We start from the raw sequence: 27,900 nt of genomic DNA on the forward strand, positions 1-27,900 counted from the left end.
TTTGGATTCTGTTGGTGATGGAGTTTAAAGTGTCTGGAAACATTGTGGGTTTTCAGGCCTTTTTTGATATTATTAACATGCTCTGCGAGCCTCATGTGTAGGGGTCTGGATGTTCTACCAATATACTGGAGCCCGCACCCGCACTCCAGCATATACACAACCCCTACCGTGTCACAGGTGATCAACTGTTTAATTTCATACTCCTTATTAGTAGCAGAGGCCAAAAACGTTTTCCTTTTCTTTATATTCCCCTTAGCATGCTTGCATGGAATGCATTTACCACAAGCATAGAAACCACCCAAGAAGGAGAACAGCCTATCAGAGGTGGGGACAGGGGGGTTCAGAACACTGGGGGCCAAACGATCCCTTAATGATGGTGCCTTCTTGTAGATAAACTGAGGACGGTCGGGGAGCACAGGGCCTAATATTTTATCCTGTTTTAAAATAGGCCAGTTCTTAAGCACTACTTTCTCAAAGGTGCGATATTGCACATTATAATCAAGTACCATCTTGAAGTTATAATTATCTTTGGGAACATTCCTGACGGTATCGGAGACAAGTGTGCTTCTGTCTAAACTTTTAACTTTAGTAATCTCATCCTCTAACCTAGAGCGATCATACCCTTTCTGTTCAAACCTTGATGTCAGGATCTGTGACTGTGCGATAAAATCGTCATCTAAAGTGCAATTCCTCCGCAACCTGATATACTGACCCCTGGGGATGTTGCACAACCATGAATGGTGATGGCAACTCCCCAGGGGTATGTACGAATTGCGGTCAGTGGGTTTAAAGTAATTGGTCATTGTGAGACGATCGTGTGTGATACTGATGGTCAGATCCAAGAATACGACCTTTTCTGGGTCAATGGTCCATGACAGAACGATATTCTTTTGGTTATTGTTGAGGTTTTCAATAAACGAGTTTAATTTATCCCTGTCCCCTCTCCATATCAAAATGAGATCGTCAATAAATCTACGGTAACATATGAGCTCTGGGGGTCTATTAGAAAAAACAGCCTCTTCCTCCCAGTGGGCCATAAAAATATTAGCCACACTGGGAGCAAAGCGAGCCCCCATAGCAACACCCCTCTTCTGCAGATAAAAATCCCTATTATACCAAAAATAGTTCTTAGTTAAACAGAAATCTAAACAATTCAACAAAAATTCCTGATGTCTCCCTGACAATGATGAGGAAGATAAAGCCCATTCAACAGATGACATCGCATCTCTGTGACCAATAATGGTATACAGAGAACTAACGTCCGCTGTTACCAAAATGGTAGATGATGAGCACTCGAGATTTTCCAAGATCTGAATAACGTGCTTGGTATCTTTTAAGAATGCAGGGGTTTTGGTCACAAGCGGTTGCAAAAAATAGTCTATATATTGCCCAAGCCGTGCTGACACTGAGTCTATCCCATTCACAATGGGTCGACCCGGAGGGTTGACAATGTCTTTATGGATCTTGGGTAGGAAATAGATAATGGGGGTTCTGCAAAATAAAGGATCCAAATACATGGCTTCTTTTCTGTTTAGAATTTACTGATCCTTACCATCCTCTATAATCGCATGCAATTCATCCTTATATGTTAACACAGGATCTTTGCTTTAGTGTTTTAGGTGCATTGGAAGAGACGCTTCCGTTTTTACATTTCACTCCGAGGGGTCATATCCGGATTGATTTCCGGGTTTGCGTGAGGTAGATCATGCGGCGTTCAGCGTTGTCATGGTTACTCACCTAGTATATAGCGCGGGTGCCCACGTCGTGTCCTCATCTGCTGATGAAGTCCCCGCCCATTGGGACGCAACGCGTCCAGAACGAGGACAACGTCGTGACGTCACCCGCGGCCACTGCGCATCTGCATCATTGTCCGGAAGATCTCCTTCGCTTCGGATTGTTTACATGCACTTGTCAAGTGCTTTTCATGTGAGTGTGATCAGTTTGTATATTAATAAAGAGTCATTTTATACGGAGAGCACTATTTTTCTGCTGTTCTTTTTCATATATTGCCAAATCGGAGCACCTTATGCCGAGCCCCAGACGGATGTCTCTGCATGCTGTTTACCTTTTGGGTTTATGAAAAGGCTCTTTTTGACCCTCTGTAGTTAAAGGGTCCACGCCATCAGGTGAGAGGCCATCTTACACCTTGGTGGTGGGATTTCTGTTTATCACCCCTTTGCTAAGCAAGTGTTCTGCTCGGATATGAAGATGATATCAGGATTATACCCATGGACTTATTGATTTTACACTGTGGTGGATTCTATTTTTATTTTTAGTTCATTTGTTTTTTGGTTTTAGCGCTGCACTGTCTGTTTTATTGATTTTATTGAGGGATTTGAATTTTGACCCTAGTGTTCAGCTGCTTCATTACGTTATTTACCACTTCGCGCTGATTTATTTTTCTTTGTTTGTTATCTGTGCAATTTTCAGTCATCTAGCTGCGATATGGAAGTGTTCAATTACTTTGAAAAACGAGACATTAAGATTAATGAGGTATTCTCTAGGAATCCCACCTTAGAACCCATTAATGACTTGCCCCAATCTTTTAGAAAATTGGGTTATGCTTATGAAAAAAAGATCAAAACCTGGTGGGATATCACATCATTTGAGCAATATCTTGCCGCCAGACTTATACCTAAACGCTTACGGTGGGATTTACCTCCGAATGATGGTTTGACTGATGTTCAGTCTATGTCTGAATGGAGTGACTTTTTCATCAAAAGAGGCTTTGAATTGTTGGAATTTCTCCTGATCCGTAAGAGAAAGAGAATGGCCACTCTTGATTCCCAGATTGGAGAAATTACCAAGAATGTGGAAACTTTCAAAGATAGTGATGAGTTTATCAAGTTATCAGGAGAACTTAAAAATAAACTCATTAAATGGGATCTGGAAACACAAAATAAAAAACGGAAAAAATTCATTAGGGATTTTGAGGATTTTAATGGGGGGGTAATTTTTAAATGGCAGAATTCCTCAGGCACGGAAGATCCAGCCCCAGCATCTGTTAACAATAAGGTCACCACAGGAGGTGCTGGAATTAATACCCCCAGAATCAAACCCGTATATGAATATGATTATTCACATCAGGCAAATCCGGCCTCCTACCCTAATACCTATGGCCATAAGAGAAAAAATAATAAAAGAGGTAATTTTAGAGGAAAAGGCAGAGGTAATAATAGGCCTTATTACCATCATGCGACTCCCTACCGTCAGAATGGTTACCCAGTTTATGAAGACAGCAGGGAACATTTTGAGAGAGGAGGTCCAGACCCCCCTTATAATAAACCTATCCCTACATCTAATCGCTTTGCCCCATTGGCTGATCATACCCCATATAATGAAAAAGGTTTTTTAGGCCAGCGGGGGGAACAGAGATACCCCCCGCAGTCCCTCCAACCGCAACAAGGAGAGCCGTGGAGGCAACCGATACCTTACACTCCATCATACGCCGGCCCTCGCAAGCGAAAAGAAAGAGAGGAAGGAGAGGGGGCAGGAGAGTACAAAAGGCCCAAACCACGGTAGGGAAGGGTATATACAATCTTAGCTCAGTCACTCTTAGTGATGATGAAATTAAGGTTTTGGATCGTGGTCTTAAGTTTGCGCCTATCAAAAACCTTAATAAATTTGACACTTATGTCAATATTCAAAAATATGTCAGGACTAGGGATGAGCCGAACACCCCCCGGTTCGGTTCGCACCAGAACCCGCGAACGGACCGAAAGTTCGCACGAACGTTAGAACCCCATTGACGTCTATGGGACTCGAACGTTCGAAATCAAAAGTGCTCATTTTAAAGGCTAATTTGCATGGTATTGTCCTAAAAAGGGTTTGGGGACCCGGGTCCTACCCCAGGGGACATGTATCAATGCAAAAAAAACTTTTAAAAACGGCCGTTTTTTCGGGAGCAGTGATTTTAATGATGCTTAAAGTAAAAAAAAAAAAGTGAAATATTCCTTTAAATATCGTACCTGGGGGGTGTCTATAGTATGCCTGTAAAGTGACGCGTGTTTCCCATGTTTAGAACAGTCCCTGCACCAAATGTCATTTTTAAAGGAAAAAATCTCATTTAAAACTGCTTGCGGGTTTAATGTCATGTCGGGTCATGGCAATATGGATGAAAATCAGTGAGACAAACGGCATGGGTACCCCCCAGTCCATTACCAGTCCCTTTGGGTCTTGTATGGATATTAAGGGGAACCCCGCACCCAAATTAAAATAAGGAAAGGTGTGGGGCCACCAGGCCCTATATACTCTGAACAGCAGTATACAGGCGGTGCAAACAAGACAGGGACTGTAGGTTTGTTGTTAAGTAGAATCTGTTTGTAATTTTGAACATTTTTAACGTGTTTAGCTCCAGCCAAAAAATCTTTTCTAAGCTTTTTGGAAAACATAGGGAAGGGTTATCACCCCTGTGACATTTGTTTTGCTGTCTTTCCTCCTCTTCAGAAGATTTCACCTCACTTTTTTGTCCCAATGAAAAATGTTTTTTGAAAATTTGGGTTTTTTTGTGGAACAAGGATTGGAAAGCATCAGTGGAAAGGAGAACTTGTTTTCCCATATTAACTCTTACAGGAGAGAATTTCCCTTCCTAGGGGTAGATTTCATCTCACTTCCTGTTGTCTCCTTCCGTTTGCAAGTAGGAGTCGTTTGTAAGTTAGATGTTTGAAAGTAGGGTCCTGCCCTATATACTCAGCAGAAATTTGGGCCTTAGGTGTTGCTGTGGCCACAACACTGTAAGCCCTCACAGGGCCCTGCTGTGAAATATTAGATCAAGAATTGTAATTACATGCCCCTGTTGAACAGCAGCTGAAAAATTAGGCCTTAGGCACTGGTGCTGGTGCCACAACACTGCAACCCCTCACAGACACTCTAGTTGGAACGCAGGAACGAGCCCTGCTGCAAATTATTGCTTCAAAAATTGTAATTACACGCCCCTGTTAGACAGGGGCAGAAAAATTGGGCCTTAGGCACTGGTGCTGGTGCCACAACACTGCAACCCCTCACAGACACTCTAGTTGGAACGCAGGAACGAGCCCTGCTGCAAAGTATTGCATCAAAAATTGTAATTACACGCCCCTGTTAGACAGGGGCTGAAAAATTGGGCCTTAGGCACTGGTGCTGGTGCCACAACACTGCAACCCCTCACAGACACTCTAGTTGGAATGCAGGAACGAGCCCTGCTGCAAAGTATTACATCAAAAATTGTAATTACACGCCCCTGTTAAACAGGGGCTGAAAAATTGTGCCTTAGGCACTGGTGGTGGCGCCCAGAACCAAAAATGTTCTTACAAGCTATCAGCGTGATGCTTGAGGAGGAAGAGGATAATTACTCAGGGATAGTCACTCAGCATCAGCATAGGCAGTCTTTGAAGGGATCTGAGATTTAAAAAAAAATTATTCGGTTACATCAGCATCAGGTGCTTGGTAGCTGGTGGTGATCCAAGACTCATTCATTTTTATGAAGGTCAGCCGATCGACCGAGTCGGTGGACAGACGCACCCTGTGATCGGTTACCACGCCTCCAGCAGCACTGAATGTGCGTTCCGAAAGAACGCTGGATGCAGGACAGGCCAGTAGCTCAATTGCATACTGTGCAAGCTCTGGCCAGTGATCCATCCTCAAGACCCAGTAACCCAGAGGATTTTCGGTGGGAAAGGTGTCCAAGTCTGATCTTGCCCCTAGGTATTCCTGCACCATGTAAAACAGACGCTGGCGATGGTTGCTGGAACCGATCATACCTTGGGGCTGCGGACCAAAAAATTGTCTGAACGCATCGGTCAGACGGCCACCTTCTCCACCGCTCCTTCTTTGACTGACCGAAGCCTCAGCAACACGTTGTCCAGAAACAGGAGTTTGTAACCTCCCAGTCTCTGGGAACGCGTTGCACAGACCTTTCTGCAAGGCCTCCCGAAGATGTTTCATCCTCTGCTCCCTCTGCGATGGCAAGATAAGGTCCGCAACCTTACCCTTGTAACGTGGATCAAGGAGGGTTGCCAGCCAGTATTGGTCCTTCTCCTTGATACCACGAATACGAGGATCCTTACGCAGGCTTTGCAGGATCAGGGAGGCCATGCAGCGTAGGTTTGCTGAGGCATTCGGTCCGGAGTCCTCTGGGTCACTAAGAACGACATGGTCCGCAGCCACCTCCTCCCAGCCACGTACAAGTCCATGTGTTTCTTGGGACTGATCCCTTAAAGACTGCTGCTGATGCTGAGTGCCAGGCTCCACCTCCATACTGACACAATCTTCCTCCTCCTCCTCTTCCTCCTCGTCCTCTTCCTGTGTGATCGGCGGGCACGCAGGAACACTGTCTGGATAAAGGGGGCCTTGAGAGCTAAGGAAGTCCTCCTCTTCCTGCCTCTGTTCTGCCTCAAGTGCCCTGTCCATTATTCCACGCAGCGTGTGCTCCAACAGGTGGACAAGGGGGACAGTGTCACTGATGCATGCACTGTCACTGCTCACCATCCTCGTGGCCTCCTCGAATGGTGACAGGACAGTGCATGCATCCCTGATCATGGCCCACTGGCGTGGGGAAAAAAAACCAAGCTCCCCTGACCCTGTCCTGGTGCCATAGTCGCACAGGTACTCATTGATGGCCCTCTGCTGCGTGTGCAGCCGCTGCAGCATGGCCAACGTTGAGTTCCACCTGGTGGGCATGTCACAGATTAGGCGGTTCTTGGGCAGGTTAAACTCCTTTTGGAGGTCCGTCAGCCGAGCACTGGCATTATATGACCGGCGGAAATGCACACAGACTTTCCTGGCCTGCCTCAGGACATCCTGTAAGCCCGGGTACCTGCCCAAGAACCGCTGCACCACCAAGTTAAGGACGTGAGCCAAACAGGGCACATGGGTCATTTGTCCCTGTCGGAGGGCAGAGAGGAGGTTGGTGCCATTGTCGCAAACCACCATTCCTGCCTTAAGTTGGCGTGGCGTCAACCACCTCTGAACCTGCCCCTGCAGAGCTGACAGAACCTCTGCCCCAGTGTGGCTCCTGTCCCCCAAGCACACCAGCTCAAGCACCGCATGGCATCTTTTGGCCTGCGTACTTGCGTAGCCCCTTGAACGCCTACGGAGCACCGCTGGTTCCGAGGAAGAGGCCATGGAGGAAGAAGAAGAGGAGGGGGTGGAGGAGAGAGGTGTGTCACAATCAGCATTTTGGAGGCGTGGTGGCGGAACAACCTCCAACACTACTGCACCTTGTCCTGCATCCTTCCCAGCTGCCAGCAGAGTCACCCAATGCGCCGTGAAACTTAGGTAACGTCCCTGTCCATGCCTGCTGGACCATGAGTCAGCGGTAATATGCACCTTACCGCTGACCGCCCTGTCCAGCGAGGCATGGACATTGCCTTCCACATGCCGGTAGAGAGCCGGAATCGCCTTCCGTGAGAAAAAGTGGCGTTTGGGTACCTGCCACTGAGGAACCGCACATTCCACAAACTCACGGAAGGGGGCAGAGTCTACCAACTGAAAAGGCAGCAGTTGAAGTGCTAGCAATTTTGCCAAGCTAGCATTCAACCGCTGGGCATGTGGATGGCTGGGAGCAAACTTCTTTCGGCGGTGCAGCAGCTGGGGCAGGGAAATTTGCCTGGTACAATCTGACGTCGGTGTACCAAAAGCAGATTGCCCACAAGTACTTGGCTGTGACACACCTAATTCTACACCTTCATTCCTCTCACTGCAGGTCTCAGAGAGGACTGAAGGTCTAGTGGGGTTGGAAATCTCAGCTGATGAGGAGCAAGGAGAGATCCTCTTTGTTCTTTGGTGTGGGTCTTTTAGATACGCTTGCCAACGAACTGCATGGCAGGTCAACATATGTCTGGTCAAGCATGTGGTACCCAAGCGGGAGATATTTTGGCCACGCGAGATACGCTTGAGACATATGTTGCAAATAGCAGCGGTGCGATCTGATGCACTCGTCTCAAAAAAGGCCCACACCAAAGAACTTTTTGAATAACGCGCAGAGACTGCAGCGCCCTGCACATGTGGAGCTTTGGGGTGTGATGCAGTCAATGTGCTGCCCTTAGGCTGGCCCCTGGAGGGCATCCTGCCTCGTTGGTGATGTGCTGCCGCCTCCTCCTCCTCCTCCTCCTCCTCCTCCTCCTCCTCCTCCTCTCTCCTATCAGGCACCCACGTTGAGTCAGTGACCTCATCATCCCCTCCCTCCTCATCACTGGAGCAAACCTGGCAGTATGCTGCAGCAGGGGGAGCATGACTGCCAGATTGCTGTCCTTCTTGGGCACCCCCTCTGTCCGCGCTCATGTTACTGCCTTCATCGAGCTCAGTATCGTCATCAGAGCCTTCCAAACGCTGGGCATCCTCCTGGAGCATGTACCCAACACTGTGGTCAAACAGTTCGAGGGAATCCTCATGAGGACATGGTGGAGCTAGGGAAGGAGTCACTGATGACATTGAGCTGAGGGAAGAGGCCGCTGCTTTGCCAGACAAAGCACCCTGGGCATGGGTGAGAGAGGATGAGGAGGATGAGGACGGCTTGGTCATCCACTCGACCAAGTCTTCCGCATGTTGCGGCTCAACATGGCCAGCTGCCGAAAAAAAGGCCAAGCGTGTCCCATGGCCACGTGCTGATGAGGATGCACCGTCTCCACGACCAGCACTAGACACAGAGCCTGCTTGCCCTCTCTTATTGGCTTGTGACTGTCTGCCTCTCCTTCTTGGCCTTCCAGACATACTAATGGCCTGTAGCTGCACTAAGCTGGGATAGAACACCTGTAATTTTCTTCAAGTAGCTTTATATACTGTAACCAGACAAGCCTGCCTGTCAGTAGGAAGATAACAGGAACGGATCTAGCTGAACACTGTGAGCAGGACGCACTGTACTAAATGTAAATAGTCTAGCTGCCTGACCGTGGTACTAATAGGATCAAATAGAACACCTGTAATTTTCTTCAGGTAGCTTTATATACTGTAACCAGACAAGCCTGCCTGTCAGTAGGAAGATAACAGGAACGGATCTAGCTGTACACTGTGAGCAGGACGCACTGTACTAAATGTAAATAGTCTAGCTGCCTGACCGTGGTACTAATAGGATCAAATAGAACACCTGTAATTTTCTTCAGGTAGCTTTATATACTGTAACCAGACAAGCCTGCCTGTCAGTAGGAAGATAACAGGAACGGATCTAGCTGAACACTGTGAGCAGGACACACTGTACTAAATGTAAATAGTCTAGCTGCCTGACCGTGGTACTAATAGGATCAAATAGAACACCTGTAATTTTCTTCAGGTAGCTTTATATACTGTAACCAGACAAGCCTGCCTGTCAGTAGGAAGATAACAGGAACGGATCTAGCTGAACACTGTGAGCAGGACACACTGTACTAAATGTAAATAGTCTAGCTGCCTGACCGTGGTACTAATAGGATCAAATAGAACACCTGTAATTTTCTTCAGGTAGCTTTATATACTGTAACCAGACAAGCCTGCCGGTCAGTAGGAATTTAACAGGAACGGATCTAGCTGAACACTGTGAGCAGGACGCACTGCATTAAATGTAAATAGTCTAGATAGAAGATAACAGGAACGGATCTAGCTAAACTGAATACAGTGTATATATATATATGCAACACCTGGGATGCATATATATACACAATACACTGTAAGTGCAGCTAACTGACTGACTGTTCTGCCTAATCTATCTAACTCAAATCAAATGACACTGTCTCTCTCTCTCTCTATCTCTCAGCACACCGGAACACACACTACACAGGGCCGCCGTGCAGGCGGCCTTATATAGTGTGGGGTGTGTACTAAATGCCCTGAGCCGTAATTGGCCAAAGCCACCCTGGCTTTGGCCAATTACAGCTCTCTCTACTGACAGCGCTGTGATTGGCCAAGCATGCGGGTCATAGTGCATGCTTGGCCAATCATCAGCCAGCAATGCACTGCGATGCCGCAGTGAATTATGGGCCGTGACGCGCCACACGAATTTAGCGCGAACGGCCCATAACGTTCGCAATTCGGCGAACGATCGAACAGCCGATGTTCGAGTCGAACATGGGTTCGACTCGAACACGAAGCTCATCCCTAGTCAGGACCCTCAATATAAAGAAATATTTTCTGGCCCAGTCACATCAGGGAACTAGATCATCTATTTCCCATCATTCTTCTTTACGAAATAAATCCACGTTTAACCCGCAGAATACTGATAACAAGTATTTAGAAGTGTTTAAAAACAAGGTTTCCCATGACCTTAATCAGTTAAAGGTTAAGAAAATTTCTGATCCTTTATATATTAAACGCGGGATCCAATCGCTAGCTGAGCGGAAAGATATTGTTATCCGCCCCGCTGATAAGGGGGGAGGTCTAGTCATCCTGAGTAAGGATTACTATCAATCAGAAATGAGTCGCTTGCTCTCTGATCAGGATACCTATAGTATTCTTAGCAAAGATCCTGTGTTAACATATAAGGATGAATTGCATGCGATTATAGAGGATGGTAAGGATCAGTAAATTCTAAACAGAAAAGAAGCCATGTATTTGGATCCTTTATTTTGCAGAACCCCCATTATCTATTTCCTACCCAAGATCCATAAAGACATTGTCAACCCTCCGGGTCGACCCATTGTGAATGGGATAGACTCAGTGTCAGCACGGCTTGGGCAATATATAGACTATTTTTTGCAACCGCTTGTGACCAAAACCCCTGCATTCTTAAAAGATACCAAGCACGTTATTCAGATCTTGGAAAATCTCGAGTGCTCATCATCTACCTTTTTGGTAACAGCGGACGTTAGTTCTCTGTATACCATTATTGGTCACAGAGATGCGATGTCATCTGTTGAATGGGCTTTATCTTCCTCATCATTGTCAGGGAGACATCAGGAATTTTTGTTGAATTGTTTAGATTTCTGTTTAACTAAGAACTATTTTTGGTATAATAGGGATTTTTATCTGCAGAAGAGGGGTGTTGCTATGGGGGCTCGCTTTGCTCCCAGTGTGGCTAATATTTTTATGGCCCACTGGGAGGAAGAGGCTGTTTTTTCTAATAGACCCCCAGAGCTCATATGTTACCGTAGATTTATTGACGATCTCATTTTGATATGGAGAGGGGACAGGGATAAATTAAACTCGTTTATTGAAAACCTCAACAATAACCAAAAGAATATCGTTCTGTCATGGACCATTGACCCAGAAAAGGTCGTATTCTTGGATCTGACCATCAGTATCACACACGATCGTCTCACAATGACCAATTACTTTAAACCCACTGACCGCAATTCGTACATACCCCTGGGGAGTTGCCATCACCATTCATGGTTGTGCAACATCCCCAGGGGTCAGTATATCAGGTTGCGGAGGAATTGCACTTTAGATGACGATTTTATCGCACAGTCACAGATCCTGACATCAAGGTTTGAACAGAAAGGGTATGATCGCTCTAGGTTAGAGGATGAGATTACTAAAGTTAAAAGTTTAGACAGAAGCACACTTGTCTCCGATACCGTCAGGAATGTTCCCAAAGATAATTATAACTTCAAGATGGTACTTGATTATAATGTGCAATATCGCACCTTTGAGAAAGTAGTGCTTAAGAACTGGCCTATTTTAAAACAGGATAAAATATTAGGCCCTGTGCTCCCCGACCGTCCTCAGTTTATCTACAAGAAGGCACCATCATTAAGGGATCGTTTGGCCCCCAGTGTTCTGAACCCCCCTGTCCCCACCTCTGATAGGCTGTTCTCCTTCTTGGGTGGTTTCTATGCTTGTGGTAAATGCATTCCATGCAAGCATGCTAAGGGGAATATAAAGAAAAGGAAAAAGTTTTTGGCCTCTGCTACTAATAAGGAGTATGAAATTAAACAGTTGATCACCTGTGACACGGTAGGGGTTGTGTATATGCTGGAGTGCGGGTGCGGGCTCCAGTATATTGGTAGAACATCCAGACCCCTACACGTGAGGCTCGCAGAGCATGTTAATAATATCAAAAAAGGCCTGAAAACCCACAATGTTTCCAGACACTTTAAACTCCATCACCAACAGAATCCAAAAAGTTTGAGATTTTGGGGTATAGAGAGGGTCACTAGGCACTGGAGGGGTGGTAACTTTATAAGGCAACTGAGTAAAAGAGAATCATATTGGATTTTTGAAACCAGGGTTCTCTGCCCTGAAGGGTTAAACGTGGATTTCGATACCAATTGCTTTATATCCGATCGTTAATTGTTTTATATAAAAAAATTTTTTATGTTTGTTGTTATGATATTGTTATTTAGGGTGACAGTGGCCGCGGATGACCCACATATATCTTAATTAGTTATATTTGAGATATTAACATTTTTTAAGTAATTTTATTTATATTTACATCAATGATTGCCAAATATTCACCGGCTTTCGTTTTAGCATATTTCCTTTTAAGGTTTAATGCACTATTCTTTTAGGATTGATGCATCTTTGTATTTTAATTTGAGTTCCCCTTTAGTGTTTTAGGTGCATTGGAAGAGACGCTTCCGTTTTTTTATTTCACTCCGAGGGGTCATATCCGGATTGATTTCCGGGTTTGCGTGAGGTAGATCATGCGGCGTTCAGCGTTGTCATGGTTACTCACCTAGTATATAGCGCGGGTGCCCACGTCGTGTCCTCATCTGCTGATGAAGTCCCCGCCCATTGGGACGCAACGCGTCCAGAACGAGGACAACGTCGTGACGTCACCCGCGGCCACTGCGCATCTGCATCATTGTCCGGAAGATCTCCTTCGCTTCGGATTGTTTACATGCACTTGTCAAGTGCTTTTCATGTGAGTGTGATCAGTTTGTATATTAATAAAGAGTCATTTTATACGGAGAGCACTATTTTTCTGCTGTTCTTTTTCATATATTGCCAAATCGGAGCACCTTATGCCGAGCCCCAGACGGATGTCTCTGCATGCTGTTTACCTTTTGGGTTTATGAAAAGGCTCTTTTTGACCCTCTGTAGTTAAAGGGTCCACGCCATCAGGTGAGAGGCCATCTTACACCTTGGTGGTGGGATTTCTGTTTATCACCCCTTTGCTAAGCAAGTGTTCTGCTCGGATATGAAGATGATATCAGGATTATACCCATGGACTTATTGATTTTACACTGTGGTGGATTCTATTTTTATTTTTAGTTCATTTGTTTTTTGGTTTTAGCGCTGCACTGTCTGTTTTATTGTTTTACAATATAACAAGGAAATATCGAGATTCAGGAACATAACGTGCAAATATAGCAAATGAGATATATCATTGAAAGCAAAAAAAAATGAAATACATATAAAAGGCATAGAAAAAAAAAGAAAATGAACGGTAATGGCGATTATTGCACATATAGGTCATAGGGTAAATAAAAGCGGTAAAAAATGGAGTGTCAGGACTTATAATTATAGGAATAGTAAGGTAGCATAGTAGGGAAGAAAGCAGGACTAAAGGAGAAGAAGAAAGAAAATAAAAGATGTAAAGAGAAAGACAAGATAGGGGCAAGTCTTTAAGAACGAACAAGTAATAGTAAGAATATGAAAATAAAAAGGTCAATTGCCAGGGAAATATCTGGGACAACCTTTGGGAGGGTCTGGAAAAATTATCAAAGGAACCGCTATACTGTCCTTTACAAGGATTAAAGTGTATTTAAAACTTTAGTAAATTTTCACCAGATAAAAAAAAAAAATCATCCTACAAAGTATAATCATAATGTGCTAGTATGCATCGCATATCACATTATGAAACACTTACCTGAAAACGAAGCCCTCCAGCAGCGTGCTGTCACCGTTGACAGGGCTTCCATCTTCCCCTGGTCTTCCTTCTGGGTTTGTTGGCTACGGTCATATAAATGGCCAAGCCACGGTGACATCACTGGAGTCACAGCCACAGCATAGAGCTCTAAAGGGACGGCGTCCCTTCAAAGCGCATGTGCAGGTGATGTCACTGGCTGAAGAGACAGAGAATATCTCCTAAATGGTGCACATTTAGGAGATATTCCTTGTATCTACAAGTAAGCTTTATTATAAGCTTACCTGTAGGTACAAGCGTTCCAGCAATGTTTACTACCGCTTTAAAGCAATTTTTTTTTTATAGCGTTGGGAAGGTTTAGAATGTCTCTCGGGTTTTTATTGATGTCTGTGTCCCCATTGGGGAGATTGAAACCATCTCTATGTATCCTCATAACCTAACAATTTTGAAAAACATTTTCCAATTTTCAGCAAAATTACAGCTCTCATTCTAAGAATACAGTTGAAGGTTGATTGAAGGTTTATTTTCTCTCTTTGTTGGCAGCTGTGTCACAAATTGTTTGAAGTTATGAACACATTAGGAGAGCAGCATGCTGATAAAGCTTTTACTATTCAAGGAGCACCAAGGTAGGTACAGTTTTAAAAATATGATTACAGTTTGTAATGCAATACTAAAAAGATACAGTGTTGTATAAAATTCATTCATTTTACATCCAATTTAAGTCCTTAATTGGGATTCAAATTGCAGTCTAGTTAATTTATTAAAAACAAAAATAAATTCACAAGTAAAAGATTCACAAGTAGTTACTTAAAATGTACATTCATTTTTACTATATAATACATGTATTTATATGACTACAATAGTAAGTTAATTTGCTTGAGTTCCTGGACCCCTCACACAGCACATAAAACCAAGCAATTTTCTGCAGAAATCTTTGCTTTTTTGTTTGATCTTATGTCCCCCTTTGTGGTTAAAATCCAATCACAGGCATAGCATTCAACCCAATGTTGATTTCCTTGATTTACTTTCTGACATTATAATATTTAGGATAATTTTATCAAATCATTACATGGGTTATGGTTATTGTAAAAATATGAACAAATGAACATGAATGCCAAAAAGTCAACATCTTACTAAACAACTCCAGGAAAATTGAAATATAACCAGATGGAATATTTTGGACTATTGCTACCACTGTTTTGGGGCTTATTCAGAACCACAGTGCCTCAAATAATAACCATAAACCATGTTTTCATATAAGAATCACGGAGGCTGGCGCTGCTGAACTCTCCTTTGAAGAATGCTAGCTCCCTGGCTGTCATGCTCTGACTTAACCTCCCTGGCGGTATGATTATTTCGGATTTTAGGTGCTGAAAGCGGTACCATTATTTTGCATGGAAATTTGGCGTTTTATATTGTAGGTCTGTAAATCTTAACAATAACACACTTAAATCTGTCCAAACCAGAGTCTAGTAGATATCCCGGGTATGATAAAGTTTGAAACACAAAAACATAAATTATAATATAATAAATAAAAATAAATAATTAAAAAAAATTAAAAAAAATAGTAATAAAATAAATTTCCCCACAATTCACTATCGCTCAATTCTGCAAGTGTTCTAATTTATTATCGCTGTTTTCTAGCTGGTCTAAAGCCACTTTTGACGTAAAGGGACACTTTTTGGTTGCTATGGACAATCTCCAGTTTCCAGGCAGAAAGAACAGTGTATATCATGTAAAACTGCATGCAGGGCATGGGCCAGAGCACTGGGGACAAAAGGGATGTGAAATCATTTCATACAGTACTGTAATCTGTAAGATTACAGTACTGTATGTGTTATGATTTTGACAGTTTTTTGAATTTGCCGCCAGGCTCCGCCCCCGTGCGTCGCGCCGCTCGCAGGGAACGGAGCCTGGCACAGAGAGGCTTCGGAGGAGGACGGAGCCCTCGGACACTGCGGGGGACATCGCAGGATCCCGGGGACAAGGTAAGTAACGCCGCCCCAGGATCCTGCAATGCGATCCCGAGTGTGGCTCGGGGTTACCGCTAATGGTACTGAATTTTAACCCCGAGCCACACTCGGGAAAACCGCCAGGGAGGCTACATGGTTTCGGAGTTGGTGACCCAGAATGAGGAACTCTGAATCTTCTCCAACACTTACTTACAGAATACTTGTACTGGGTCTGTTTGGTCAGACATAGCCAGGCAAATAGTATTTCCTTCCGGAGGCCAGTAACAGTCTTGTGATAGTGTCACTTTCAAGTAAATTGCTTTGATGCAGAATTTGCTGGATAGCATTGGCAATTCACTGATTGGTTTCACTTTTTGCCTGGAGTTGCTGGTTAACACAAAATAATTTTGTTTCTTTAATGTTGCAACAGAAAACGATGGTGAGTGGACTGCCATACTTCAGTAAAAGCATTGTTTAGCTGTGCTTTTCTTGTATGATTGAATATCAAATTCTCAATCATGGAATATAAAACATGTAGTCTAGTTTGGTGCTCGGTAGTAGCTGGGACTTGAAGTGTCAGTGTGCTTTTTTTCCTTGGGTAAAATAAATGTAGCTCCTACAGTAGTATATTGTAAATTCGACAGCCAGTGGACCCTTAGTAATTTAGGAAAAACACATTGTTGCTAGCCTCCAGGTTTTGCTGCCCTTTTAATATGCTACTACAACATGCCTGCTAATAGAATTTATCATTTCTGCTGAGAGAGGAATATAAAACTGAACTAGTGAATAGAATAACTGTTTAATGCAAAGTATGAATTTTAAGTGCTAATCTAAAAAATGTTGATATGTGTTTGTAACACTACAGCTTTTCAGTGGGAAGAGTGTACAACATTAACTTCAGAAATGGTGCACTGGCCTATCACCTCTTTTTTTTTTTATATGGTGTTATAACCAAGCTGATACACTTCTGACCAATCCTACTTTTTTTATCTACTTTTTATGTTTTAGTGATTCTGGACCCCTTCGCATTGCAAAGACTCCATCACCACCTGAAGAAGTTTCACAGATCCCCAGTCCATTAGCAAGTCCAAACCATACATTAGCACCTGCATCTCCTGCACCTGCAAGGCCTAAATCTCCATCACAGGTATGTTAAAGGTGAACATAACTGTATCTGAGCACCACAAGCTGAAAACGCTATCTTTATTTTTAATATTCAAAGCAAACTCACCCATCCATCCAAGCTTCCATGCTTCATTTTGTTGAAAAATCACTTTGATAAACACCCCCTAGCATTTCTAGCCATCTTAAGTAAAGGCAGATGATTCATGCAGCATTTACTTCCTGGAATCCACCTGCCCTTAGCTCAGGCATGCATGGTGTGCTTAGCTGAGCAAGTCCCTCCTCCAGATGAAATAAAATGCTCATGAAGGCTCAAGTTGTATGACAAGAAAGTAGGCAAGAAACCAGAAAGCAACTGAAGAAATGTAAAAAAAAAAGTTTAAAGCAGGTAAATATAATTTGCCTTCCTATCTATTTACTAATACTAGCAGCATAAGTATTAAAACAGTTTATGTTGATTGAGAGAGTTTATTTCCACTTTAAGTGGAGTCCAATATATATTATTTATAGGTTCTATCTGCATGGGAAATAGGTAGTGATCATTGATGTGTAGGATTCTATTATTTGTGAAGCAGCTCATTAATCATTTTTGACAGCTGTCAGACGCTATACTTCAGCATATGGAAGAGCTAACTGCAGGCTAGATAATAAATCTTTAATTTATAGAAAATGCAAAAATCTACTTAAAACACAGCATTATGAAGAGGCCTGTTAGATTCATAGAAGCAGTCACATACAGCTAGGCACATTTTCACTTCTTTACATCCCATATTTGCTATATTTGAGCAACCCAATGAAGGTATTATATAATTACAGGTTTCAAGTAAGCCAACACAGAATAAATGAGCAATGGGAGGAACTGGGAGATCATTGGGAGAGCTTCATAATTGTACACTGTACAAACTGAACTATCTGGATGGCTGTGCATTTGATTACCTGCAAGATTTTTTTCATAGTTAAAGCAAGATATGCTTCTTCTGCATAGGCAGACTTTGTTTTAGGTATTAAAGGATCTGGGCTCTTGAACTCTGAATTTTCTATATTCTTGAGGTCTATTTACTAAAGAAATAGACAATGTTTTCATGTGAAAAGTGAAGCCTTTTGCCTCTTTGGTAAATCAAACCCATTTTATTTGAAAAAGAGAGTTTCATTTCTTGAAGCAGAGAAAATTGAGTACTGTCCGTGATACTTTTTTTATTTGCACTAACATACAATTTTTCAGGACAAGCTTTCGGGGTATGTCCCCTTCTTCAAGGTCCAAGCAGTACTGATTCACACATTTCTAAGCAGAATGTTAAACAAAAAAAGGAAAAAAAAAAAAAAAAAAAATACGGCTACAACAAATCAAGTATTTCTTGAAGCAGAAGATTTCAGTGCGAGGACTTTGTTTCTGATATTTTTTGATACAGTATAGGATGATGCTCGGTGCAGAGGATCTAGGAACACAAGAGGGAAGTATTCAAACAACAGGTTATGCACATAAGGTTAGTGTTAGGGTTACAGGGAGGGTTAGTTTGAGGGTTACAGGGTTTGTTAATGTAAAGGAGGCCCTAGGGTAGGGCATCCTTCTTTGTGTCAGGAGCTTTGCACTGTAAACATCCACCAACTCTGAACCTAATTATCAAACGTGTTGATAATTCTAATAGACTTTTGTTTTTATCTACACTTTTCATTATTCCAACTGTATCTAATTCTCTACACTGGATTTATTAAATAATCAATTCTAATAAAAAAAAAAGAGTCTTCCCTTTTCTAAGACAACCCTCATTTTAATATAAAGTCCTATTGCCTAAATACACTCAGAAAAATTATAAATGCAACTCTTTTGTGTTTGCCCCTATTTATCATCAGCTGAACGCAAAGATTACTTTTTCTATGTACATAAAAGGCCTATTCCTCTCAAATATTGTTCACAAATCTGTCTAAATCTGTGTTAGTGAACACTTCTCCTTTGCCAAGATAATCCATCCACCTCACTGGTGTGGTGGCATATCAAGATACTGATTAGACAGCATGATTATTGCACAGGTGTGCCTTAGGCGGGCCACAATAAAAGGCCACTCTAAAATGTGCAGTTTTACTGTATTGGGGGGGTCAGAAAACCAGTCAGTATCTGGTGTGACCACCATTTGCCTCACGCAGTGCAGCACATCTCCTTCACATAGGGTTGATCAGGTTGTTGATTGTGGCCTGTGGAATGTTAGTCCATTCCTTTTCAATGGCTGTGCAAAGTTGCTGGATGTTGGCAGGAAATGGAATACGCTGTCGTATACGCCGATCCAGAGCATCCCAAACATTCTCAATGAGTGACATGTCCGGTGAGTATGCTGGCCATGCAAGAGCTGGGATGTTTTCAGCTTCCAGGAATTGATGATGATGATTAGATGATGATTAGATGATGGATTTTAGCAGAGCTTAACATCATTTACGAATTGCTGCGTAAATTTCCCTTGCAAAGCACAACTTCAATTGCAAGGTGAGCAGTCTATTTGTCTTTAGGTAAATCAACCTCACTGACCTACATTGATTTTGATATTTACATCTACCCCAATACTGTTCCCGATAATACTGCAAAGCGAATAAAAGCCTAACTTAAATAGAACAGCCATTGAGAGGCTTACATAAATCTAACTGGAATGTGTACATGAGAAAATGCACACTAAACTTGCATTAAAACTTGTAAATTTAAAAATATAATAATGTTACTGCACTTAATTGTGTACTTTTGGGTACAAGACGTTTTTGAACCATTACTGGATTCCTTAGTGATATTAATAATATTACCTTTTTTCTCTAACAAAGATTACAGAGTTATTAGATTTGGTGAGTTATATTTAAGTTGATGAATGTTAATTATTTTTCACTTGCAACTGGCTAGAACTATAGCGCTTCTTTCTTTTTTTTCCGATATGTTCAATGTCTGTTAACATTTACACTTCACTTTGCACTTTAGACGCAATTAAAACGAGAAAACAAATGCAAAAGCAAAAAAAACCTGTTGTTTTACTGCATGCTCCAGGACACACTGACTGCACCAAGACTAATCCTCGAAATGAATAGAAACTTAGAATGTGTGTGTCAAGCCGAACACTAAAAGTAGAGAGGAATTAGAACCGCTGTCTGGTTTTTACTGCTATTCAGGGCTCCATTAGAGTGATTTATCTCACTTAGGTTAATATCACCCTTTCAACACATTAGTGACCACATAGCTGGGGAAAACTCGCTAGAGGCAAGGCTGTTTTGGAGGACACAAAATGCTACAAAGACTTGACAAGAAATCCAACTCCTCCCTGCCCTACCCAAACCAAAAAAAAAATGGCTATACATACTGTACACTTTAGGTAAAATTATTCATACATGATGCTGATTATATTGATATACACATGTAATGTATTAATTTATGTTTGACATGTATACAGTACCTAATATGAGTTGTACCAATGAATTATGATGGTATATATGATCTGTTGCACTGAAAGGCTTTAGAATATCTGATATCAGTATGCTAGTTATACCTCAGCACCCTTAATGCTTTGCTTTACTATAGTCAGGAGTATTACTATTCTCTGTTTTGCACAGTGATAGATACTCTTACCATCTTCACAGTTAAACATGCTTTATAAGCATCCAAATGTGTCACCATTTAAATACAAATCCTAGATCTTAGGTGTGCCATTTATTAGTCATACTGAGGCTAGTACTAGAAATCTGAAGTGCAGATATTTAAATATAGAGTAATGCCATGTACTTTAGGCTGCACAAATTTCCCTATTTGATTTTGGTTCAGAAAGCTATCAGATATAATATCTCACAGGAGTATTTTCCAAAGGGAATGTTTTCTAGGCCACCCTTTGTTGGTAGAGTATACAGTTATTAGATTATACACTATCTGTAAGGTAAATTATGGACATAAGTGTCTCACAAATGAAATAATGAATGTTTTAATGGCAGCTGAGAAAAGGCCCTCCTGTTCCTCCATTACCGAAGCTCACGCCATCAAAAGAACTGCAGCAGGAAAACATTATTAGCTTCTTTGAAGATAATTTTGTCCCCGAGATCAATGTGACAACCCCATCACAGGTTAGTAATGTATATTTATATATATACACACATATGTATAAGGCATGTATGAAATAATGTTTAGAGGTCTTGCCTGTCCTTTACAGTGAATATCAAATTTGATTTTTGCTTCAGTTCTGTAACAAGCAATGATGAGTGCCATTAGGCTGGGTGAATATATAGAAGAAAATAGACTGGTTGGTGAGAAATCTATGAAAGTATTTTTTTGAAAAAAATAAATCTTGGATAAAAATCCTTATCTAAGAATTTGTGTTTTCTTAATACTAGATGCAGAGCAGTGGGGTCACTTGCACTGAAGCTGAATAGATACGTTTCATCATCATAAAACTAGTATGGGGCCTAAGGGTTGGCTTTTATCTGAAAAATGTAACAGCTGAGGATTTTATTTTATGACTCATGATTAGATGTTGGGAGTCAGCAAAACTTCACCTTATTCACTAAGCCCTGGGACAAATTCTCTTGCAAAGTGCAACTTCCCTTGCTAAGTAAACAGTCTGTTTGCCTTTAGTCCAGGGGTCTCAAACTGGTGGCCCTCCAGCTGTTGCAGAACTACAATTCCCATGAGGCATTGCAAGGCTGATAGTTACAAGCAGGACTCCCATGGGCAGAGGCATGATGGGACTTGTAGTTCTGCAACAGCTGGAGGGCCGCCAGCTTGAGACCTCTGCTTTAGTCAATCAAACCCACTGTGTCTAAACATTGCACACTGCACCTATTCTACATCCCGAGTGACTTTCCCTTGTTGAGTCTTATAAGACCCAGAAAACAATTATTTTACTGCAGAGCTGCCATTGCGTGAAGCCTATCAGCATTCCTGTAGCAAAATGCTGAGTTGCTGTTTTTTGACTGTCCAACTCTGAAGATAAATGATTTTTCTTTTTATGTTTCTTGTGTGAGCATTATCGGTCTGCCTGTGATTTGAATTTGGATGCACACTTTTAGTTTAAATTAATTGTTCTAAAAAATAATCTTATGATATATAACACTCTTTTTCTTAATAGGATATCCTCTTGTATGTATGAGATGGAGCTTTACTATTTAAAATGTGTGATTGCATTTATCCATTTTCTGTTGTGAAGGCTCTTCATTTCATTATAGATGCTATTTCTCAGTCCATAACAGTGGTAGGCAACCTTTTGAGCACAGTGTGCCGAACAAGGTTTTCAAAGAGCTTGAGCATGCCGATTTTATAACAAAAAATTGTAAATTTCACACTCTCAATCAGGAAAATTATTTTTTATAAAGTAAATGCTGTAAACTACTTTAGTAGTGAGAAGTTAACATCCTGCGCTCTCACGCCTCAGATCAGCCCCAATTCATGAACCTTCACACCTAAGATCACTGCCCCACCACTGTACCCCTCTGCACATCTGCCCCACCACTGTACATCTGCCCCATTACTGTACTACCCTGCACATCTGCCCCACCACTGTACCCCCCTGCTCATCTGCCCCACCACTGTAACCCCCTGCTCATCTGCCCCACCACTGTAACCCCCCTGCTCATCTGCCCCACCACTGTAACCCCCCCGCTCATCTGCTCCACCACTGTACCACCCTACTCATCTGCCCCACCAATGTACCCCCTTTCACATCTTCCCCAACACTGTAACCCCCTGCACATCTGCCCCACCACTGTAACCCCTTGCACATCTGCCCCACCACTGTACTACCCTGCACATTTGCCCCACCACTGTATGCCACTGCTCATCTGTTCCACCACTGTAACCCCCTGTACATCTGCTCAACCAATGTTCCCCCTTTCTCATCTGCCCCACCACTGTACCTCCATGTACATCTGCTCCACCGCTGAACCATCTTCTCATCTGTCCTAACACTGAACTTATCTGCTCATCTGCCCCACCACTGTATCCCCCTTTTTCATCTGCCCTATGACTGTACCTCCTGCACATCTGTCCCACCTCTGTTCCCCCTGCTCTTCTGCCCCACCACTGTAACCCCATGCTCATGTGTTCCATGGATGTACAACCTTTGTCCTCTGCTCCAACACTGAACCCCCCTTCTCATCTTTCCATCCAATGTAACCCCCTTCTCATCTGGCCCAACACTGAATGCCCCCTGCTCATCTGTCCCACCACTGTAACCCCCTGCTCATCTGCCCCAATCACTGTATCCCCCCGCTTTTCTGTCCCACTGCTGAACCCCCTTCTCATCCCTTCCACCACTGTACCTCCTGCACATCTGCCCCACCACTGTACCCCCATGCCCTTCTGTCCCACCTCTGTACCGCCCTGCTCATCTGCCCCATCAATGTACCCCTTTTCCCATCTGCCCCACCACTGTACCTCCCTGCATATCTGCTTCACCGCTGTATCCCCATGCTCTTTGTCTCTCTACTGAATCACCTTCTCATCTGTCCTAACACTGAACCCATCTGCTCATTTGTTGCACCACTGTAGCCCGCTTTCTCATTTGCCCCACCAATACACCTCCTTTCACATCTGCCGCAAAGCTCTACCCCCCTGCTTTTCTGCCCCAACACTGGACCCACCTGCTCATTTGGCCCAACACTGAACCCCCCTGCTCTTCTGTCCGACTGCTGAACCTCCTTCTCATCTCTTCCACCACTGTACCTCCCTGCACATCTGCCCCACCACTGAACCCTCCTGCTCTTCTGTTCCACCTCTGAACCCCTCCTGCTTATTTTTCCCACCACTGTACCCTCCTGCTCATCTGCTCCACTGCTGTACTCTCTTCTCATCTATGATATGTGTGATATACAGAGTGGTGAAAGGAAGCAGAGATGAGACACATCTACCTGTCCTGGCACACTCATCCTGCTGATCCACCTCTCGCATCCATCCCACATGCTTGTATGTGATGTATGTGATGTCACATACAAGCATATGAAATGGATGCACAATGATGAGCTCAGGTCAGGGGCATTTTCTGAAAGCAGTTGGCCTGTGTGCAGGATCATAAGTTGGGTCCCCGCAGCTGAGAAAATGTGGTTGGGTGTGATTTTCATTGCGCTGAATACTGGCTGTGGCTTAAAGGGACACAGAGTGCAGGGGTTCAGTAGTAAGTGATGCGAAAGGTTCAGGAATAATTTCAACAAAGTTCCCAGAATCTCAACAGTAATTTCACAAACTGTCACCTGATTGTGGTTTTCTCAATCACAGTGAAATCCCTTCTTTCTGAGATTGATAATGGCAACCAAGCAAGTCATCCTCCTCCAGATGGTGGACAGGGCTAGCAGGACTGTGATTGGCTTCAGCAGATGCCAAGACAGTCCTCCTCTTTCTGGAAACAGGGACCCCCCCTAGCAGAACTGCACACTGAAATTGGAATGCATTGGTGTGTCTCACCGACACATTCCTGCGCTGCTCTGCTGATGGGGAGGGTGTCAAGTGATGGCAGAAGAGGCTTTCTTTAAATTCTGACAAAATAAACTTTGTTAAAGATTTCTATTAATACCTCGATGTTCACAAAATAAATCTTAGATTTTTTTTTCAATAGAATGAAGCAACAGAAGAAAAGAAAGTAGAATCATTACTAGACCTGGACTTTGATCCTTTCAAACCAGAGGTTGCAACACCGGGAATAACACAGTCCCATTCACCCATGTCCCAGGTATGTAGTATTGCTCTGTTATTTACATTTTAAGTGTCAAGCTACAAGTTTCATTATTTTGCTGCACAATTGAAAATGTCAGGCTCTAGTGTTTTTTGGCAATGATGAATTGCAGAATGTAAGACAACGAATGCCAGTGGACACATGGGAGGTGAAATCAGTAATGAACTCTTGCAGCTACAGCACGACAAAACCATAGAGAGCTGCAACACTGCAAGTGCATAGAAAACAAACATCTGTAAATATTAATCCCTTTGATGAAGTGTGAACAAGCATTATTGTATGGACAGTTTTTTAATTCGGTCGTTTTACTTTTTTATGGTTTTGCCAATTAGAATGTCAGTTTAGAAAACATCAGTTTGGGCAGTTGGACCTCACTCAATATGACACTTTCCATTACTTTGACGGACCTGGTCATGTTTAGATGCCCAGAAGATACAAATGGTAATCCCCAACATTATCAAGGCTTCTAGATAAAACACAACAAGAATTTACTGCCATGACATAATTACGAATTGTGCAAAAAGTATGCTTTAAACTACACATTGAAAAGTTACAAGAAAATAATAGGCATGTACCTGACCTCTCAGGTACTTAACAAGCTAGAGACATCCCTGCATGGACAACAGAATAAACAGAGCTAGAACTAGTATATACTGTATGAGGATGCTGGAGGGCCCACCATGACACTCCTCCTCCATAATCTTCCCACTTGTGGCCCACACTCCTGCTGACTAAATTCATGGCTTCTTTCCCGTTATCAAGTCAATGCTGGAGAAATAAAACAGGAAAGGTACACAAAAAAGTAAAATGCACCGCTCAGCGCTAAGCATAAATAATTATCTTTCAAGGTAATAGATGTCTATGTCACTGCTTGTGATCCTAAATCCTAAAAAGCAGCTACTAAAATAAAAAACAAATATGTAAACAAATGATGAAATAAAAAGGATTATACAACTTTAAACCATCATAGCAGCGCTCATGTCAATCTGAATGTCTGTGACATGTTTGCATACAATTCCTTGTCCACATAAATAACATAAATTAAATAGGAAAATAAATAAATGAGTCAGTCCTTTGAAGTGGTTTCAGGTGAGTGAAGCAAAGGTATTCTTAAGGTGATAAGAGTTTATCAGTCCCTGCACCAAATACCAGGCTTATCACCATGTGAGTAGAAAACTCTCCCCTTTGGGATTAAATTCACCAGAAATCTGGTAAAATCAAGCATCCAAATTATCTTTGTATTTCCACTTCACAGGGAAATCCACTGATTATCTGTATTTGTTAGGTATGGACAGCTCCAATATATCAGGGTCATGTGAAAAGATAAAGATTCACATAGTGATTCACATAGCGTAATCCCGTTTGTAGACGCCCTCAGACGAAGTCGGAAGTGACAAAATGCATCAGTTGCGTAATCTCCTCGTTAGCCGGAAGTGACGTTTGCGGGTCACCGACAGCTGGGGAACCAGGAAGTAACCAAGCGCGGCAGTTCTTGTTGACGAGGATGTCAATGCCACCGACTGTGCCAACAGTCGGTGGCATTGCTACGGTGTGCATTTATGCTTCATTGTTTTACCTATCTTGTACGTATAATCTGTAAGGGGGTCGACATATAGCTTCAATAAAACAAATTCAAACGGGATTACACTATGTGAATCATTATCTTTTCACATGACCCTGATATATTGGAGCTGTCCATACCTAACAAATACAGATAATCAGTGGATGTCCCTGTGAAGTGGAGATACAAAGATATATCTTGAATGCTTGATTTTACCAGATTTCTGGCGAGTTTAATCCCAAAGGGGAGAGTGTTCTACTCACGTGGTGACAAGCCTGGTGTTCGGTGCAGGGATTGATGAACTCTTATCTCATTAAGAATACCTTTGTTTCACGCACCTGAAACCACTTCAAAGGACTGACTCATTTATTTATTTTCCTGTTTAATTTATGTTATTTATTTGTACAAGGAATTGTATGCAAACATGTCACAGACATTCAGATTGACATGAGTGCTGCTCCTTTTATTTGATTTGTTTACAATGCTGGAGGAATGCACTAATGTCTTCTGATGGGGTTGTTTCTGGGAGGACTACAATTTTTTTTTACTTATAAGTTCATAACCATAGAATGAAAATATGCAGTATATAAATGTGGCAAAATGTCAGTGAGACTATGGGTGGTAGGAGCATTTACTATACACACAACGGATTCTCTAAACTTGCTATCCAAGTTGAAGTTTAGTTTATTACAGTTGAACATAATCTCCTATTTGTGGTGGAGTGACCTTTATAAATGCATGAGACAGGACATAGAACTGAGTTGTGAATAATCTGCATGACTAATGTAGCAAAAAAAGTAGAAACTAGTCAGGAAATTATATATGAAAACATAATTATAAAAGAAATAACTAATACAATGTATTTTATTTAGAGGGATAAATAGTGATCAGTATACAAAGTCAACACAATATAATATTGTGTATGTTATATAGTGTAATATAATAAAAACATACTATTTTACAGCTATTCGGTTCTACATAATATTTAAAACCCAAAAGGGCCACAAGATGGCATTACAGGTCTAAAATTACTTTATATAGCGTTATGTGTATAGTACTAATAAAGTCAAAGGAGGTACTAGTGAACCATTTGTTGTGTTTTTGGGACTGTTCAAAATGTCTGAGCTCTTCTGCAAGGCCTAATGTGCAGAGTTTTTTTTGGCTTTAATATGTTTGCACCAAAATGTGTCCCTCTTTCCCAGCTCATAATATTGACCAAATATGTGGTATATTAAAGTGTTCTTTTGTTTAAGTGGTGATGGCAAGTTCAGCCTTTAATGTGACATGCTAGTATATTAAAAATGCATTCAGTATCTATTTTCACTAACATTCCAGCTTCATTTAAAAAAGTAAAAAAAGTAAAAAAAAATATGATATAAGGGGAAATTGCAGACATAAATAATAAGAGGGAATAGTTTACAACTTTATTAAAGTAAGCTCCAGGCAAATAGTAAAAGCACCAAATAATGCAAAACAGTATTCACTGGGGTTGATTGCAAAATTTGATACAGCTGCGCATGGTAGCCAATCAGCTTTGAACTTCGGCTTGTTCAATTAAGCTTTGAAAAAAAAAAAATGGAAGCTTCTATGCAGAGCTGCACCAGATTTTGCGCTCTACAGTTTTAGTAAATCAACCCCAGTGTATTCAATGTATTCAATAAAAATAATTAAATGTATTTTAAATGCAGCTAGTTTAAAAATTATAATAATATTATTATTATACAGGATTTATATAGCACCAACTGTTTGCACAGCGCTTTACAACATGAGGGCAGACAGTACACGTACAATACAAATCAATACAGGAGGAATCAGAGGGCCCTGCTCGTTAGAGCTTACAATCTAGAAATCTGAATTTAACTTTGAATTAATGTCTTGCAATCACCTGTAGAG

General features: G+C 42.1%; 1 protein-coding gene across 5 annotated transcripts in view; it reads left to right on the top strand.

The window, feature by feature from the left end:
- AMPH (amphiphysin) overlaps positions 1–27,900 on the top strand; it is a 335,044-nt gene that overhangs the window by 231,464 nt on the left and 75,680 nt on the right. For 3 of the 5 annotated variants that reach the window (XM_073630487.1, XM_073630491.1, XM_073630489.1), the window contains exons 9-13: positions 14,240–14,322; positions 16,657–16,795; positions 19,573–19,593; positions 20,722–20,850; positions 24,330–24,443. In XM_073630487.1, the coding sequence (XP_073486588.1) occupies positions 14,240–14,322; positions 16,657–16,795; positions 19,573–19,593; positions 20,722–20,850; positions 24,330–24,443 (486 nt within the window). The remainder of the gene's footprint in view (positions 1–14,239; positions 14,323–16,656; positions 16,796–19,572; positions 19,594–20,721; positions 20,851–24,329; positions 24,444–27,900) is intronic. The other 2 variants (XM_073630488.1, XM_073630492.1) reach the window with 1 other exon arrangement.

Source organism: Aquarana catesbeiana, linkage group LG05, assembly GCF_042186555.1.
Source record: "Aquarana catesbeiana isolate 2022-GZ linkage group LG05, ASM4218655v1, whole genome shotgun sequence".
Taxonomy (NCBI): domain Eukaryota; kingdom Metazoa; phylum Chordata; class Amphibia; order Anura; family Ranidae; genus Aquarana; species Aquarana catesbeiana.